Consider the following 20,042-nt stretch of genomic DNA (forward strand, 5'->3'; position numbering starts at 1 on the left):
GGGCGCCGTCCATCAGGGGGCGCCACGCAAGTGCCACAAATGTTGGAGAGAAAAAAAAAAAAAAGAGAAAAAAAGTTGGTACTATTATTTCTAAATACAAAAAATAATCCCACGTTAATTAAAATGCAAAGTAAAGCCTATTTAATAGAAATATTATTTGTTACAACATCCCCCCCCCCCCCCCCCCCCCCCCCGCACGGTGCGCCCCCTCCCTTCCCGTATCATGACTCTTTTTGGACGTCACCACATCAAAAAAATCAACACAAGATGTCAAAACGGCCAAAACTGTCAGGTGCCCAGGGAAGAAAAAAGAGAAAAGAAGAGGAGGAGAAACGAGAAAAGACAGAGGTAGCAAGTAGGTAACGTTAGCCTACATGAAATGATTTGTCTGTTACAGAATGTGATAGTAACCTGGCTTTTTAGCATTAAGCTAATGTTACATGAGTCGGCAATTGCTAATCAATAAATAGCTAGTTCTGTTTTAACGTCGGGTTAATATTGTGGAGGGGGCTAAATTGTTATGGAAAATAATAATGTAACGTTAGGTAATTACAGTACTCACACCTACATTCCTCTGGGACATTTGTATTATATATTTTAAGCAGGTGTTTTTTGTTTACATTGTTATTGCCTTCTGGTTAGCTAATGTTTGCCCTGCAGGTAATAGTCACTTTTCCACCCCTTTATATATTAGGTATAGTTGTAAGTAAAAAAAAAAAAGGTCAAAGACAAAGCTATTCGGTTTCTTGTGAGTATATACACTTCACTGCCGATGTGGGGGGGCGCCACCTAAAATCTTGCCTAGGGCGCCAGATTGGTTAGGGCCGGGCCTGAGTGAAAGGGACAAGCGGTAGGAAATGGATGGATGGATGGATGGACGTCACAACGGAGCGATTACACAAAAGTCAAAATTAATTAAATAATAATTGAAAAGTGTTGCAGTTCATATTGCGATAAGCGCATCAATAAAGACATATATTATATCCAGAAAATAGAATATTAACTCACCTGCCATCCTTGCACTGTACAGCGCTTGGCTCAGTCTTGTTTTACTTTGAAAAAACTCAACCGGAAACGATGTGTATTTCTTGTTGAACTTGCCTCCCCTTGCTGTGGCAGCTGCTGCGCGAGTCGGTACAGAGTCCAAAGCAAGCCCGACGAGCTCGCGTGTGTGCGGGCTTGAGGCATCGCAGGGAACCGTTAGCCGCAGCGCCTGCATTGTTCATCCAGCTTATTGAGGCACACCCGGGGAAGTGACTGAACGTCTGGGGTGTGTACGCTGCCCTGGCAACTGTCAACGCGCTTGTCTAAGCCGACAGGACATTAAAAGGGGGTTGATGTGATTATTGGAGAGGACGCCAGCCGCTTTAAGATGGCCCCCGCCGCCGGCTGCCGGCTGCGGTGAACCGGGAGGGCGCAGGTAAGGATGCTAGTATGTTAGCTCGCTAGTTTGTTAGCATGTTAGCCCTCTGGAGGCGGCGCATGAAGTTAACTGACTTTAGGGAGGTCACGCCAGACTCCATTCAGATGCTTCACGGTCCTGACTGCTTTCCTTGTTACTGTCCGCACATACCGTGTTTGTTGTCCTCGCAATTGCTGTAATGAATACGTGTAAATGTCGGCGTCCGTGTCGGGAAATATGTTTTGGTGATATTTTATAGAAAGGGTCTGTAACCTTGCCAAGCTGTTCCAATGTAGTGAGATTTTGGCCCGATTAATTAAATTGATTGATTTTTTTTAAATGGGGTTTCGTGCAGGTATTTACAGTTTTAAAAGTTAAGAAAGTTAAAGTACAAACGATTGTCACACACACTAGGTGTGGTGAAATTCACCTCTGCATTTGACCCATACCCTTGTTCACCCCCCTGGGAGGTGAGGGGAGCAGTGAGCAGCAGCGGTGGCGCGCCCGGTTATCATTTTGGTGATTTAACCCCCAATTCCAACCCTTGATGCTGAGTGCCAAGCAGGGAGGTAATGGGTCCCATTTGGGGATGTCCGATAATATCTGACTGCCGATAAATGCTTTAAAATGTAATATGGGAAATTATCGGTATCGGTTTCAAAAAGTAAAATTGATGACTTTTTAAAACGCTGCTGTGTACACGGACGTAGGGAGAAGTACAGAGCGCCAATAAACCTTGAAGGCCCTGTCTTTGCGTACCGGCCCTGTCACACAATATCTGCGGCTTTTCTCACACTCACAAGTGAATGCAAGGCATACTTGATCAATAGCCATACAGGTCACACTGAGGGTGGCCGTATAAACAACTTTAACACTGTTACAAATATGCGCCACACTGTGAACCCACACCAAACAAGAATGACAAACACATTTCGGGAGAACATCCGCACCGTAACACAACATAAACACAACAGAACAAATACACAGAACCCCTTGCAGCACTAACTCTTCCCGGACGCTAAAATATACACCCCCCGCTACCCTCCGAAAACCACACCCCCCCAACCCCGCCCACCTCAACCTCCTAATGCTCTCTCAGGGGGAGCATGTCCCAAATTCCAAGCTGCTGTTAAAAAAAATACTGCACTTTGTGACTTCAATAACAAATATGGCAGTGCCATGTTGGCATTTTTTTCCATAACTTGAGTTGAAGTTGTTCTCTTATTTTGGAAAACCTTGTTACATTGTTTAATGCATCCAGCGGGGCATCACAACAAAATTAGGCATAATAATGTGTTAATTCCACGACTGTATACTGTATATCGGTATCGGTTGATATTGGTATCTGTAATTAAGAGTTGGACAATATCGGATATCGACAAAAAGCCATTATCGGACATCTCTAGTCCCATTTTTATAGTCTTTGGTATGACTCGGCCGGGGTTTGAACTCACAACCTACCGATCTCAGGGCGGACACTCTAACCACAAGTCCACTGAGCAGTTAGCTTTGTTGACAGGTCTCTCCTCAACTTCGTACATACTCACTTTATTTCCCAGTATGGTGATCAATGTTACAATGAAAGCCCTTACCAAAGAAAATCATTTTGGATGAGAAAATAAGTATCTGATTTATCACTGTGGCCAAAATAGTCCTGATCTTTGGGCTTGTTTAAAATATTTGGGGAAAATACAACACTTGAGATGATCAATCAATCAAAGTTTATTGATATAGCCCTAAATCACGAGTGTCTCAAAGGGCTGCACAAGCCACAAAGACATCCTTGGCTCAGATCCCACATCAGGGCAAGGAAAAACCCAACCCAATGGGCTACAATGAGAAATCTTGGAGGGCACCGCAGATATACGTATATATGAATAAAATGTGCCTGTAAATCAGGGGTAGGGAACCTGTGGCTCTTTTGGTGACTGCATCTGGCTCTCAGATGAATCTTAGCTGACATTGCTTAACACGATAAGTAATGAATAATTCCGCTGGTAATCACAGTGTTAAAAATAACGTTCAAAATATATAACATTCTCATGCATTTTAATCCATCCATCCGTTTCTACCGCATCTGTTCAAGAAGTCGTATTATTGGTAAGAAGTATTTTATTTATTGTTGATTAGCTTCAGAATAACAATGTTATTAAAAAAGAATAAGAGACTTATTACACTCTAAAAATGTTAGTCTTACTTAAAAATGCACGCATTTAGATGTATTCAGTGTTAAAAAATATTATGTGGCTCTCACGGAAAAACATTTTAAAATATTTGGCTTTCATGGCTCTCTCAGCCAAAAAGGTTCCCGACCCCTGCTGTAAATCTTTGGTAAAAGACACAAGAATACAAGAAGCAATGACATTGTCTATATGCTCACAAGTTTGAGAAGGCCTAGAAAAGTGAAGAGTATAGTGCCCATGTCACAGTTTAAGCACTGATCCTGTTGGTCGTGGTTTTCAGATGCAAACAAATGCTAAAGGTCATTGTCCTGCTGATGGACACCACTGCTGATTCAGCTCAGTGGGACACAAAAGTGTCCACCACCAGCAGGCGCTCAGCTGACCACTTCCACAGAGGCGCAGGATGAAACACTGACCCCCGCACCCTTATGAATTGTTGAAATGTAAATCAGGATGAGCGTGGTCCCTTTGAGGTTAAATAAATAATAATATACAGACGACCACGTGATCTCCACTAAATACATCAATACAATCGATAAACACACGGCAGTAACTCTGGTGTTTGTGTGTGTGTGCGCAGTGGTTGGGCGAGAAAGATGACATGTATACCATCCCCCCTTTTGTGACTCTCAGGGGTAAAAGTCTGACCTATTACGTGCACACACGCACGCACGCACTCGGTTGTCAGACAGAACCATCATTGGTGGTCATAATGAAGCCATGTTAGGACGATAATGACACTGATGGTGTGTGTGTGTGTGTGTGTGTGTGTGTGTGTGTGTGTGTGTGTGTGTGTGTGTGTGTGTGTGTGTGTGTGTGTGTGTGTGTGTGTGTGAAAACAGTCAAATACTGGTGCTGGCCCACATGTCAAACCTGGGGTTAGGCAGGGCCTGGGGGAGATTCAGCAGCCAATGGGGGAGGTGCTCATGACGTGAGTCCTCTCAGATAAAACACACCCAGAAAGCAGCTGTGACCCACTTTACATACACACACACACACGTTGCATGGCTCACACCCATCCCAACATCGTCATCTTCAATTTTTCAGAAAGTAAACCCACACCATGGTTTTTGTGCATATGCCAACTTGTTGTAGCTGCTCATCCATGGTCTGATCTGCTTGTAGCTTCAGGTGTCGCGTTTCCTTCCTAAAAGTTTTCCTGTCAAGCTTTGGAATAACAAGATTGTTTTGCACCTTTCCTTCCTTCCTTTGTTGGTCACGTTGTGTTGGTTCCTGTCAGTACCTCAGGTCTGTCTGGGTCTCAAGCTAACCGGTCCTCCTAAGCAATTACAGAACTGAAAGTAGAATACATGTTTTATCACGTCTGGATGTTGTGTCAGCGTATTTACATTGTTAAAGGTTTCGGTATAACTCAACCTAGGCCCGATTTTTTTCAGAGATAATTTAAAAATACTTTGCTTTTATTTGATCAAAGTTAGTCATTTGAAATGGCATTTTCCTCTTAGCAAAATTATGATATCAATAAAATGGGTTGGTTCTTTTTAGTCCATATTAGGGCTGGGCGATAAGGCCTTTTTTTAATATCTCGATATTTTTAGGCCATATCACGATACATGATATATATCTCGATATTTTGCCTTAGCCTTGAATTAACACTTGATGCATATAATCACAGCAGTATGATGATTCTATGTGTCTACATTAAAACATTCTTCTTCATACTGCATTAATATATGCTACTTTTAAACTTTCAGGCAGAGAAGGAAATCACAACTAAGTCAATTTACCAAAACTGTATTTATTAAACAGTTATTAGGCAGTGGCACAAACATTCATGTCATTTCCAAAACAGAAAGTGCAAGATTGTCAGAGACATTTTAAAACAAGCTATTAGTTTAAAGGCCTACTGAAATGCGATTTTCTTATTTAAACGGGGATAGCAGGTCCATTGTATGTGTCATACTTGATCATTTCGTGATATTGCCATATTTTTGCTGAAAGGATTTATTAGAGAACATTGACGATAAAGTTCGCAACTTTTGGTCGCTGATAAAAAAGCCTTGCCTGTACCGGAAGTAGCAGACGAGTAGCGTGACGTCACAGGTTGTGGAGCTCCTCACATCTGCACATTGTTTACAATCATGGCCACCAGCAGCGAGAGCGATTCGGACCGAGAAAGCGACGATTTCCCCATTAATATGAGCGAGGATGAAAGATTTGTGGATGAGGAAAGTGAGAGTGAAGGACTAGAGGGCAGTGGGAGCGATTCAGATAGGGAAGATGCTGTGAGAGGCGGGTGGGACCTGATATTCAGCTGGGAATGACTAAAACAGTAAATAAACACAAGACATATATATACTCTATTAGCCACAACACAACCAGGCTTATATTTAATATGCCACAAATTAATCCCGCTTAACAAACACCTCCCCCCTCCCGTCCATATAACCCGCCAATACAACTCAAACACCTGCACAACACACTCAATCCTACAGCCCAAAGTACCGTTCACCTCCCCAAAGTTCATACAGCACATATATTTCCCCAAAGTCCCCAAAGTTACGTACGTGACATGCACATAGCGGCACGCACGTACGGGCAAGCGATCAAATGTATGGAAGCCGCAGCTGCATGCGTACTCACGGTACCGCGTCTGCGCATCCAACTCAAAGTCCTCCTGGTAAGAGTCTCTGTTGTCCCAGTTCTCCACAGGCCAATGGTAAAGCTTGACTGTCATCTTTCGGGAATGTAAACAATGAAACACCGGCTGTGTTTGTGTTGCTGCAGCCGCCCGCAATACACCGCTTCCCACCTACAGCTTTCTTCTTTGCTGTCTCCATTGTTCATTGAAAAATTTGCAAAAGATTCACCAACACAGATGTCCAGAATACTGTGGAATTTTGCGATGAAAACAGACGACTTAATAGCTGGCCACCATGCTGTCCCAAAATGTCCTCTACAATCCATGACGTCACGTGCCGGCGTCATCATACCGAGACGTTTTCAGCAGGATATTTCGCGCGAAATTTAAAATTGCACTTTAGTAAGCTAACCCGGCCGTATTGGCATGTGTTGCAATGTTAAGATTTCATCATTGATATATAAACTATCAGACTGCGTGGTTGGTAGTAGTGGGTTTCAGTAGGCCTTTTAAACATGATGTCACACAAGATATTTCAATAAGTGTCAAATAAAAACAAGCTGCATAATAGGAAATCAAATAGTGTTCGTCCTTCGCTATTTGGTAGGTTCCTGCGGACGTTATCTCCTTCTGTTGACTCTTTTTTTCATACGGTGTTGATGTGGAAATGTTTGCCTCTGCATTTTGATGGTGTGGCACCGAACGGAGATGTTGACATGCAGAGTTTCAAGCACTCTTCAGGTGACTTTTCAAATGATGCTACATATTAGCAGTAATGCTACTTTTTGTAGAAACGCTTTCGCCCCACACTTGACAAATTACGGTTGTCTGTTCGACATATTCCCACTTGAAGCCAAACCACCGCCAGACGATGGACTCCCTGCTGTTTCTCTTGGGAATTAATTATTCCTTCATTTGTTACCAGATTCGCACCTTCTCTCTCTCGTCTTCCCACTCGCATCACAGCTAACTTTAGCCATGCTGCTACCTCTCTGCTCAAGGAGGGCGTATACCAGAGGTGGGACCAAGTCATTGCTTTGCAAGTCACAAGTAAGTCTCAAGTCTTTACCCTCAAGTCTCGAGTCAAGTCTCGAGTCAAGACAGGGCAAGTCCGAGTCAAGTCCAAAGTCAAGACTGGAAAGTCTCAAGTCAAGTCCCAAGTCCTGCATTTTGAGTTTCGAGTCCTTTCAAGTCATTTAACCACAGACTAATATATTTACACAGATTGTGTATGCTTTTAAAACGCTGTATTTATTTATTAAAACAAGTGCATTTGAAATTGCAGGGAAAAAGATAGTGCTGACATTGCACTTCAAAATAGCACTATTAACCAGTCATTTTAAACATGTAACTCATTCCTTTACAGAATAAACACATTTGAAAAAAAAACAAGTGCAACTGTACTTATTTGCACAAAAGTGTTAACATTGTATTTCCATGGCATATTGCATTGTAACTAGTTCCACAGCAGTTTCTATCCTGTTCTTACCTTATCTTATTGATCTCATCTCATACTGTATGTGTGTTTATGTGTGCGTACACATGAAAAACATAACAAATATATGAACATAACAATGAACAGAGTTGTACTTTTTAGATGTCAGGACCCTATGCAATATGTACACATATTCTTAATATAGTATACATTTTAACTGACCTTTATTTGACTATGTTTGTCTTTTTGTAGGTGGCTAAAATACGCGGTGCTGCTGACTGCCGTCTAACGTTACGTTACTGTGTGTGATACATTGACTAACGTAACGTTATGTATAGGTACCTCATGAAACCCTGCTTAAAAAAAAATCACTTGACAAAAAGTATGAATAAGGTAGCAAACTGCAGTGGACGCAACAGATTGCCGTGTTTGCAATGACGTTATAACCATAGACATCTTATAAGTAGACGCAGCATTGGTTGCTGTGACGTGAGCAATTTGGCCGCCATCTTGAAGTGCTGATGAGGAGCCGGCGAGCAGCCGAAACTGACAGATGACAGGTAGAAAACAAAGATGGTGGTGTTCACCGTTTTCCTGCTCAAATGAGCGGACTGTTGAAAATAGGAATCGGGGGATTACTTTTCACAAGTGAGATTTAACATTAACGTACTATTGGTTGTATTTTATGAAAATAATATTACCACAGAGTTGAGAAGGATCAAAGATCTTCAATATTTGTATGTGAAAATCACAAAGAAATCTTCTGGGGGAGGATGACGCCCCTACAGGGGTTTGGTTTACAAACTTTCAGCCCCACCTAAAACAAAATTCACCAGCCGCCACTGATTATGATGCATTCTCATTTTAGGCAAAGTATAAGACAATACTTTCTTAACAGTATAATTGTAACCAGGAATTAGTCTTCAAGTAACAATATTCAAATACTAACATTGTTGGGTTGAACAGAATTTGGTTTTATTCTGAATCCAGTGAAACAGATTGGTGGTTTTAGCTGATATGAAGACTTTCAGGTGTTTGTATATGTTTAAGTATTTGGCAGACGCTTTTATCCAAAGCGACTTACATAAAATAATACATATAAAACAATCACTGCAAACATTATCATTTAAGGGAAGAATGTAATAGAAAATATCAATACAAAGTGTCAAGACAGAATAAACTCTGCTGCTGAAGCAACAGAGATACAGTCTATAGGTCCCTAAGATATATAGATATCTAATGTATTCATACATTGTTTATGTAGGATACACACATATGTATATATAACCTAATCATATTGTTTCTTCAATTTAAAAATAGATTACCGTTTTTTTCCCCCTTCTCTGGGATTATATTCCCAGTTTTGATCTCGGACGTCTGGTCATTTATAGTGTATAAGAATATTATATTACTGTTAAGCAAACTATGAATAATAAAACACGCCAAAACATGTGTCTGTTATCATGGCTACACGTATGACAAAAAAGGGGGTGAAAATCAGTCGTATTCAGTGAGGTAAAATGAATTAAATGCGCTGACAGTTCATTGCTCCTGCCAAATTAATTGCACTGAGTGGAGCGGATCACCACTCCAAGATGGCGGCCACGCGCCTCGTCTGCGCCAGTAGGCAGTAGCGCTCGATGCTGCGTCTACTTATAAGATGTCTATGGTTATAACGTTAGCAGTGAGTTTGCAGCCTCACTGATTTAACTACACAGCAAATAAAAGTCACGTTACTTAGCCAATAAACGTTATCTTACATTCAGAACTTACCCTTCTTTGTGCAACTTCAAATGTCGAACGAAGTTGGAAATTGTTGCGTCTCCGTCTGTAATATTCGAACTGCGTGATTTGCATACCGCAATTCGTTTTTTGTTGACCAAGTCGTAGTTTTTATACCCGAACGAAACCAACTTTAACATAATTGTTTATCACTGGCACGTTGTTGGACAACTCTAGTTCATTGGTTGTCCTGCAATTTGATTGGATGAATGCTGTGTGATGAAAACAACGTATATCTAATTTGATTGGCTGTTGTACTGACAGCACACCAGCTGACAGGAATAACACGCTGATAGACAGACGAAGAAAATGAAAAATACGGAGCGCTCCCAAATAACTTTTTAAGCTTTGGATTTTGGGGAAAGTGGCAAGTCATGTCAAGTCAAAAGGCTCAAGTCCAAGTGAAGTCACAAGTCATTGATGTTAAAGTCTAAGTCGAGTTGCAAGTCTCTTCACATTTTGTCAAGTCGAGTCTAAAGTCATCAAATTCATGACTCGAGTCTGACTCGAGTCCAAGTCATGTGACTCGAGTCCACACCTCTGGTGTATACGTATGTGACGTATGACGTGACAGTATGTGATGTGTGTAAGAAGGTGCGCTTGTTGTCTGTGAGAAGGAGCGACAAGACATAGTGAGAAGAGCCTGTAGTGTAATGCCCGCAGCTAAAAGCATCTGCGTGAGAACGTATACTCGAATATCACGATATAGTCATTTTCTATATCGCACAGAGACAAACCTGCGATATATCGCGTATATCGATATATCGCCCAGCCCTAGTCCAAATACATATTCATCCATCCATCCATTTTCTACCACTTTCTACCTTTTTGGGGTCGCGGGGGTTGCTGGAGCCTATCTCAGTTGCATTCGGGCGGAAGGCGGGATACACCCTGGACAAGTCGCCACCTCATCGCAGGGTCAACACAGATAGACAGACAACATTCACACTCACATTCACACACTAGGGCCAATTTAGTGTTGCCAATCAACCTATCCCCAAGTGCATGTCTTTGGAGGTGGGAGGAAGCCGGAGTACCCGGAGGGAACCCACGCAGTCACGGGGAGAACATGCAAACTCCACACAGAAATATCCCGAGCCCGGGATTGAACTCAGGACTACTCAGGACCTTCGAATTGTGAGGCACATGCACTAACCCTTGTTCCACCGTGCTGCCCCAAATACATATTCGACTTTGTATATTATCCTTTTCAAAAAACTAAACAGGTTAAATTTAGCTATTGTAGCTATTTCTGGCATATCTACTATGAAGGTTTTGCTCATATGATCAAAAAGTTATTTAATGTAGAGCTTCCTATGGGAGGCAAAGCTTCCTTCTTGGATAAAATACTTCTGTAGGTAAAATGTAGCATTGAGAGGTCTCTGTAGTTTCAAGTGGATAAATGTAGGCTTTTCCACTGTTTGGACACCACATCTTTAGCAACGTGCAGAACGACCTTGTGTAAAAGCTGCTTTTTAGCAGGGGTTTGTTTGTTAATATTCTTGTTTTCCTTATAGAGAGTTGCATTTCCCCCACTTGGCTGGATGCTTTGGTTTCAGATTTTGGAATAAGTTTGTTGTGCTGCTCCCTTTTTTTAAACAAACTTTGCAGGCTGCATTAATTTGTTCCACACCTAAACGCAAAACTAAACCACCAACAACAGTATAATTTTCTTTGGAACAAACGTCTTGCTCTCGTTTGCGTTAGCATTAGCCGTGTGCTATGTGTGTGTGACTCTCGGGCATTTTAGCAAACTTACAAAGGAATGGCTTCCGTCTGGCCACTCTTCCATACAGACTCGTAGAAGTGACTTTTTTGGCGCAACACTAGATGGAGCTCACGTCCCACTAGTGGTACACGTACCACAGTTTGAGAATCACTGTTCTACAGAAGTTGACGTGAGGGCAGAATAAGATTACTGGTGTTCAGGCTGTCAGTCACGTTTGTATTGTGCAAATGTGCATGCCCGTCGCATACAAAAGAGATCTTTGATTAGGAATGGATACATAAACAGATGCTATGGTAGTTGCAATATTCCTGTTTAACAGGAGACTGAAATGCAACTTTTCCAAACACTGTTTTTTTACCACAATGTAATCCTTTTGTTGTGTGCTTGTGTGTTATTGGGGCATGGCTCATATGGTCTGGCCAGGAAAACTGCGGGTTATATTGCATGCAGCTCGTCCGAACCTTAAAGCCTCCTATGCAGCTTCCTAAACAGCCCCTTTAACGGTTTTAAATGTATAAAAAGGAGTAAAAATGTAAAAATATTAACAAACTTCCTTGCTCAAGTTAATCCTTTGATGCTCGCTGAGCTGAGGTCTTGCAAGGTACGGTGACATCCTGTGGATCCCTTCTGTGTGAGGCTTCCCCCCCTGAAGATTCCAGACACGGGAGTCATTTAGGATTGGTCCTACTTTGTCTATTCTTCACGAATAAATCTACTTTTCTTTATATGTTTGATGCCGGGCTCTCTGTCCTACTGTTTTGGACGCACCTTCACATTCTCATTTGGATGGACTTCTGTTTTAGTTACAGCTCTCCATTAGTGTTGTAACCATGTTGGAATTTCACTGCAAAAGTCACCTCAGTAGGTACAGAAACTACAAAAAAAGAGACATTTATTTTACAACATGTTCATTTTAATATACAGTATAGAGACAGTGGATAGTTCAATAAAGTTGAATAGTTCTATGATAGCGTAAGTCAGTAAACCCTATTATGTTTTGTGTATTCATTACAATAAATTGTGTATGATGTGTGTTTTTTGTAGCGCGAAAGAAAAAATGAGATCATCTTGTGTGTTTTCCAGCAGCTCCATGAGTCCTCACTGGACCTCAGAGAACGCCTGTGGACCTTCCTCCTTCGTCTTGGTCCAACTGGGCTGAGGGGGGTGGGCCATCATGTCAGCAGCTCAGACTGAGAAAGAGAGCAGCGAGGCAGGCTGGGCCTGTCTGGAGGCTCTAGGCCTGAGTCAGAAGGAGCTGGTCCTGGCCGAGGCCCTGCAGATGGAGTATGATGCCCTCTCAAGACTGAAACAGGACAAAAGTGATCCCCAAAGTGGCCCCGCTGAATCGCGAGCTTCAAGTCTATCCTGCTCCGAGACCCCAACGACCTCCATTGAGCGCCCACGGCCCATCCCCAGACAGCCAGTTGCCAACACCACATGCATGCTTGGGGATTCCTCACTCAACCAACCTGGAGGATCCCAATCTGCACAGCTCCCCCCAGCCAGGGCACCCCGTCCGCATGGGAGCTACCTCACAGAGTCCCTCTACATCTTGGACAGTCCAGAGCTGACAAAGGTCAGAGACTATTCCGGTTCCAGCCCTGTAGACACAGTTAGCTCAAACTCTGAAGTTCCTCTTAAAAGCCTCCCAACTTTTCCTGATGACAACCCCCCTGCCGTCCCGCCAAGAAACCCTATCACTCCCTCATCAACTGGGTCCGAGAATCCCTTCTTGGCACACCGCGGGTCCACCGTGTCCCACAATGTCAATCTGTACACCCCAGATGCAGATCAGTCCAAAGTGACCTCTGGAGAGCTCAACTATGACATCATCAATGAATCACTATCCCGACTCAACGGGAGCAGGAGGGACCAATCTGGCAAGCCTGTGGCACGCAGTAAGACCCTCCCTCCTCAAGTCCCGCCCAGGACATATGTTCCTGTTCCCAAGAGTAACAAGAGCCAGCGTCGAGTGTCTGCAGACCCGGTAAGAACTTTAAAAACTTTTGTGTTCCTGTTAGGCATCAACTGTAAGACATAGGGTGTCACAAACATGTCTCCGTAGTGACAGCCAACCGATTTATGAAGAAGACTTAGTGAAGCAGAAATATCACACAAACACACACGCACACACACACACACACACACTAGGATAATCAGGCAGATATGGGGTCACATTGGCCCCACCCCCCATTCTGGGGGCTGCTGATCTGACAGATTATCTGATGTTGTTTTCTCCTTAATGTAAGACACCCCCACAAGTCCATCGCTATCACAGATCACATGAACTCCTATGTCTGCCAGATCATGCTAATAGCATTAGGGCTGCAATGAAATTTTTTGGCCAAAACCAAAAATTAGGAAACCAAGGTTGAAAACCAAAACAGTTATTATTACTATTGCATTTCTGGCTATGACTGTATCAACCTATTTAAAATCAAAGTATTGAAATTGCACAAATTAATGTTTATCCTTCAAAGTTAAACACATAAAATGACGCATATATTTATTTACATTGGTATTTCAACAATATACAAGAAAAAAATAATACAACATATTTTAATATATGGCATTATAATGATAGAATAATAATTATTAGGCCAAAAAGACAAAGTTGACATGCCCCAAAGAAGACGTCAACAGCGATTATAGTGTGCGATTTTCTACTTTAGCGAAACAAGACAGTCATTGGATATTTTGCTGTCAATCAAAAAGGGATTCAGCCTCAGACAGATCATCCAATAATCGTGCGGAAGCTCGGCCATGGCCATTGACTCCCATTGACGCTGAGCGTCCGATGGGCAAAGCAAAGCTTTTATCCAATGACTGTCTAGTTTCGCTGGAAGTGAGCATTTTTCCAGTTTCATTCCGTCGTTCGGAGTTGATCTTGAGACTTTTCCAATCCTTTTAGTGACTTTATCTTCATTTAAAAATGACTAATGACTAGAGGTGGGAATCTTTGGGCACCTCATGATTCAATTACGATTACAATTTAGTAGCTCCGATTTAATTTAAAATCTATTATTGATACATCTTTATGTATGTATATTGATGCAGTTTTACATTTATTTTTGTTTCACTAAACAAGTGTTTATCACTTGCAACTTTGAAAAAACCATTAATTTGGAAAAAGAAACAGTTACATTTTTTTTTTACATTTATTAAATCAATGGAAATGTTTGCAAAACTGAACCATAGGTGCCTGATAGTAATGGAGCTGGTCGGATCTCTCGCTACGGTCGGCCAAATTTTAGAACTGTCTGCATTACTTTATTTACAATAAATAAATTGATTGATTATTGACTTTTACTAATTGATTCTATAATCGTCCATGTCCAAATTGCAATGCATCTAAAAATCGATAAAAAAACCTCCACTTCTACTAATGACAAATGCAGCATCTTTTTCTGGTCTTATTGGAGATTGTTTTAGTGTACACAAGTGGCCCGACTTCTGTCACTGTGCAGTGCAGTATCCTGGACTATCAGCCAGTGCTGCTGGGGCCCTTAATATTTCCACATTGCACATTTTGCAGATCGCTGTCTGTGGGTCTATCTCCGATATATTGAAGTGCATCCACATCACAGACATGTTGCCTCCACTCCACTCCACTCCAGATAGCGTGCTCCTTTCTTCATCATCATTCGCCTTCGGCAGATTGCCCATCGACATGTGATAAAGAGATCGACCGATATGGTTTTTTCAAAGCCGATAGCGAATATTAGTAGTCAAGTAGGCCAATAACCAATAATTGAAGCCGATATTCATGAATAGTAACCATGAATAGTGTACGTCGGTAAACAGCTGGACAGTGCTTTTAGTTTTTTTTTGTTTTTTTTTACATAATTCTTTAGGAAACGTCGAACCAGTAGCGAAATTATATTTTATGCGGCGCTAATTGTGTGGTTATCACCAAGCACTTTTTTTTTTTTTTACATCGCAATCAACTTGAGATTAACCGCAGACGTGTGCGTGGTTTGGCATGCCCAGATCTCGGCCAGGCCGCATCCTCTTATAAATACGCAAATCATATTGAAAGTAGCCATGCAGCTGAGCGCAGCACGCTCTGACCAAGCAGGACTCAGTAGGAAGTGCTTCATTCTGGGGTTTTCAGCTAACGTCAGAGGAGTGAGATTGAAAGCCAGCTGTTATTGCTGTGTCTCTGGGAATTGAACACAGGCTAATATCAAGAAGGGATGGTCAGGTCAAGAATGTTAAGAAGAAGATGGATGTGCTTTGCCAAAAAGATGAGTGAACCGGAAATAATGTTGTGCTGCACCAACTTTGAAAACATAGTCGCTGCAATATGATACATAAAACCTGAGTAGAGGTGGCTGACTGTGATTACCGCCAATATATTTATAATTTGTGTAACTTGCAACATAATGTGTTCATATTGCTCTCAGCCAGATTAGAGTTAAATGGGAAAATTATACTTTTTCCCATTTTTTCAGGTTGTAGATGGCAGAAAATATATCACTTTTTATATCACTGAATTGCAGCAGAAGTGGAGTCATCAATAAAGATTCTTGTTTATCCCTGCTTCAGTAGCGCTGTCTTTCAGCCTAAAGCCGTAAATGCAATTTTGGTCAAATTTCGACCAAAATTGTTCGGTGCATCGCTAATTAGCATCGCAAAAGTGGCAGCTGAGAGAGTGTTTTCATGCTTGGAAGCTCACGCAAAGTAGAGAGTTCACATGAAGACAGTACAGAACTTCCTCTGTTGGTGTTGACAATATGACCTTTGTCCATTCTGGACACACTGACGACAAGCGGGTCTTTGTGTTGCTTTTGAGCGTTTTTGTTTCTGGATCCAGAAGAGGGTCCTGGTTGCTAAACTAGTTCAAATATGTTCAACATCAACATCAAACAAGTTTATTATGTTAATGATGTTGACCAACTGTGTTGCGAGCTTGCAAATGTTATCAGTAGGCGTCAAACTCTCTCTGATTGGTCGCCTCGTGGTGTGACTGACAGGTGACCCTCGGTTCCAGGATGAACGGATTTGGATATGAACTCTTCCAGGTGTCTGAGGAGCGAGACGAGGAGGTGGCGGCTTTCTGCCACATGTTGGATGTGTGAGTAACGTTCCTGCACGCACGTACACGCACGCATGCACACACGCACACACTTATGACCAGAGTTTTTGTGTTTATGTAGGCTGCGTTCAGCATATCCACACAGCGACCGCTCAAAGAACGCAGGCTTTGTGTGGTCGCCGTCGGTGAGCCAAGAGGAACTTCATCAAGGTCTGGGGGTCAGTGTAAAAGTCACCGTCATCAGCGGCCACTTCAGAGAGCCTCTCACCTTCACCTGTGACGGTAGGAAGCTTGCTGTGTTTCCACCAGTCACGGGACCAGGAGAAATGACAACATTTGTCTGTTAGGCTCATCCACAATAGACCTGCTCATCTATCAGACCCTGTGTTACGCCCAGGATGACCTAGACCATGTGGACGTGGACGACTACTTGCTGAAGGTCTGCGGACATGACGAGTACCTCAGAAAGTAAGAAGCTCAGCTGAAGGTTTTTTAAAAGACCCCTGACTATCTAGTCCAATCCAGGTAGAAACTATTGTTTCCTGTTTCCTTTTTAAAGTTATATCACAAGTCAAAGATGAACTGACATTTATACATTGACATTTATGATAAAATATCAAAAAAATGTGGCATCACATAAATTTAATGTGAAAACATCTTGAATGAAGCCCACCTAACTTGAAAGTGTGCATGAATAATGGCGCCCCCCGTGGTCGTAATGTGTTTCATCAGTCTTAAAACTCACCAGAGATGTTTCCTACCATGTTGAGCTGATGTGTGGTTTCAGTAATAACTGAGCTGTGGTGAACCACTGCAACCACACACACACACACACACACACTGCTGTGCTTTATGAACATGTTTGATGATGATTTTACTTCCACTTTACCACTTAGTCCCAAACCGCACAGCAGTTTGTCCGAATTTCCTCACTTTAAACATTGCATTATCTAACAAAACATTTCAAGTTCTACGTGTGTGTGTGTGCTTATTTTGGCCATGAACCTGTCTGAACTTCCTGCAGTGCAACAATAGCAAGCTTCTGTGTTGGTCAGGTGCTTCCTGTTTGTATTTTCACTTTGTGTCGCTTTATTGTGTTTTATTCTTCATCGGCCTCCAGTGTCGTCGTTTATTTAGGCTTCTCACACACTGCATATATAACTTCTAAACTTGTTCTTTGCTTTTATGTGTCAGCTCTGAGACTCTGGCAGGTTTGGAGTGTGTCCAACAATGTTTGAAGTTCGACTGGGACGTCCGACTAATCCTCACCAAGAGATCTTCCGCCAACACGGAATTGTCACGCACGGTCTGCACAGACACACACGCACACGCACACACAAGGGTGTAACACTAATTCCTACTAATAGATTAAAGCAGGGGTCTGTAATGTTTTCAGGCCAACGACCCCCAATGTGATGGCGCAATGGAGCAGGGACCCCCTACTTATATATCTTGTATGTTTTAAATGAAACTGGTCCTAAGTACCTTGTTATTGTGCAATACGAAGATATTCAAATAATATAGTATAGCGCTGAAATTGACACCGTAATTGCTAGCTCACAACACGCGCGCCAATCGCCAGCTGATAACTACAGCACTAAATTCTTGCTATCTTAAATGTTATTTTAAAACTGCAAGATACAGTGATTAGGGTGTCATTGCTATTTCTAAACTACTATTTTAAGAGATGTAAATTTGTGGAAAAATTGCAGGGGAAATATAAAAAAAAGTAGTCTACCACAAATTTTACAACCTCCCCTCCAGTACCTTTGCTGACACCCCGGGGATCAAAGACCCTCTGTTGACGACCCCTGCATTAGAGGAATGAATGAATCATTCTTTATCACAAGCCTATTCCTATCCAATCAAATGCTGCTGTGCACCAATTTTACATGTTGTAGAAACTTGAAAAAGTCACATTTTAGTAGCTTTTGTGTAACATACTGTCAAAGTCAGGAAGCACAAATAACATGAAAATCTAATTTGTTTCCAACCCAACAGAAAGACGACGACAAGATGGCGTCTACGTTGAACCACAGCATCCTGCTGCAGGAGCGTCCCATCAAACAGACTGTCACGAGGTGAGTGGCAGGGCCTTACAGCACAGCTGTGCCCCTCTGTGAGATGTGTCTTGCTGAAGGTATCTTTGTGGACAGAGAGGCTCTGACTCTGCTGCTGGACACGTTCCACAATGAAGCCGAGTCCTTCCTGCTGTCAGAGGTCAGAATTTTGTTATGACAAAGTAGTCGTAGTATTAGTAGTAGTACTTGTACGTACATCAATGAAGAAATAACTCGTAGCTTACTCTTGCTGATCGATACATGTAAGATGTCAGTTTTTTCTCATGTCGGCTGCACCAGGTGGAGCTGCTGCTGCACGTTGAGCGTCTCGTCCAGTCAGTGAAAGCTCTCTGCAACTCGTTGGCGGCAATGGAGACACCTGATGTGACATCTGCCCTCAGCCAGCTCCCCGCCTGTCCTTGTCGCCTGCAGCCCAAAGTCCTGAAGGTACAATCAACACTAAAAGTTAGCAGAGTTTGGATAATGTCCATAATGTCACTTTTGGTCTTCCCAGGATGCCTCATTGCTGGCTGTCAGAGAGAACAGAGGTATGCTTAGACTCCAGCCCTTCCCTTCCATCATTTCTTTCAGGTCTGCTCTGTTCTAACTAGCAGCTGTTGAACATCCTGTCTCACAGAGAAAGTGGTAGAAAAACTAACAGCGGCCATCTTGGACCTGGTGGAGTTGTACTGCAGCACCTTTAATGCCAACTTTCACACCACACCGCAGAGCCACTGCTCCACGGTCTCTGTCCAGGAGGCGGGCTGTGTCACCAGCGTGCTGTCCTTCAGTGTCTACGCCGCCCACCGCATTCCCATCACTTGGGCCGCCAGGTATAACACACAAAGGAGAATGCGTCACCACCTTCAGGCTGCAGACTTCATCACAAAGCCAAACAAATGTAACATGCCCCTCCTCCCATTTTTAAAACAAAACTCTAAGAAAAATAAAGCTCAAGGTACACGACGAACAACATATGTTAGCAACCAAAGAAATGTAATCGGAAATATCAGTACAGTCGTCCTTCCCCACATCACGCTTCAAAAATTGCGGCTTTAACACATGGCGGATTTTGGGGGCATATATGAAGTATTTTCTAAATTTTTTTTGGTCCAAAATGAACAGTTTCAAGCTTAAAAAATTAACACTGCGATAGTATTGGTCACTAGGCGTTGGGGAAACCAAAAAATTCAGAGCACGCTGTTCAGTATCATTGCCACTGATTGGCTCAACCTCAGGCAGCATTAAATATTGTGTAAAGGTGACTAAAGGGCGTTATTTCATGTAGAGAGGGCCCTAATAATGTTAAAAAAAAACTTATTTAGAAGGTCATGAACAGATTTTCTATGTTCTCACTATGAAAATAATGAATGATTCCTACTTTGCGAAAATTCATTCATCGCAATTATGTCCCGAACCAATTCACAGCGATAAACAAGGCACAACTGTAATATCAAACTGTTACAAAGAAATTACAATGGACATTGATACCTGCAAACAAGCCTGATACTGCTGATGGTTTACAACCGACAGATATTTCGACATAAAGATTCAGTCCTTTGAGGAATGAATGCAATGTGCACATTACACATACATTTACCTTTCATTTCTACTCCTTTCTGCTTCACCACACAACATATTGCCTGTTATGAAGTACAATCATTTTGACTTTGACCGTCATTAAAATACATGCAGTATGCACAAAACAAAACATGCAGTAAAAGGTAATCAGCAGAGCATGGTATCAGCCAAGCTCCTCCTCTGCCAGCCATCAATCTGTGTTGAAAAAATGGAGACTGCCTGGGAACTAA

At 42.3% G+C, this 20,042-nt stretch overlaps 1 protein-coding gene across 2 annotated transcripts in view; it reads left to right on the plus strand.

Moving 5' to 3' along the window:
• Window positions 1–1,087: 1,087 nt before the first annotated feature.
• pik3c2b (phosphatidylinositol-4-phosphate 3-kinase, catalytic subunit type 2 beta) overlaps window positions 1,088–20,042 on the plus strand; it is a 35,163-nt gene continuing 16,208 nt past the window's right edge. The window contains exons 1-11 of one of the 2 annotated variants that reach the window (XM_061923752.2): window positions 1,088–1,420; window positions 12,217–13,120; window positions 16,110–16,210; window positions 16,293–16,453; window positions 16,519–16,639; window positions 17,366–17,477; window positions 18,173–18,252; window positions 18,328–18,391; window positions 18,532–18,678; window positions 18,746–18,779; window positions 18,869–19,064. In XM_061923752.2, the coding sequence (XP_061779736.2) occupies window positions 12,308–13,120; window positions 16,110–16,210; window positions 16,293–16,453; window positions 16,519–16,639; window positions 17,366–17,477; window positions 18,173–18,252; window positions 18,328–18,391; window positions 18,532–18,678; window positions 18,746–18,779; window positions 18,869–19,064 (1,829 nt within the window). In that variant the 5' untranslated portion in view covers window positions 1,088–1,420; window positions 12,217–12,307. The remainder of the gene's footprint in view (window positions 1,421–12,216; window positions 13,121–16,109; window positions 16,211–16,292; window positions 16,454–16,518; window positions 16,640–17,365; window positions 17,478–18,172; window positions 18,253–18,327; window positions 18,392–18,531; window positions 18,679–18,745; window positions 18,780–18,868; window positions 19,065–20,042) is intronic. The other variant, XM_061923753.2, reaches the window with a different exon arrangement.

The sequence above is a fragment of the Nerophis lumbriciformis genome, linkage group LG28, assembly GCF_033978685.3.
Source record: "Nerophis lumbriciformis linkage group LG28, RoL_Nlum_v2.1, whole genome shotgun sequence".
Taxonomy (NCBI): Eukaryota; Metazoa; Chordata; class Actinopteri; order Syngnathiformes; family Syngnathidae; genus Nerophis; species Nerophis lumbriciformis.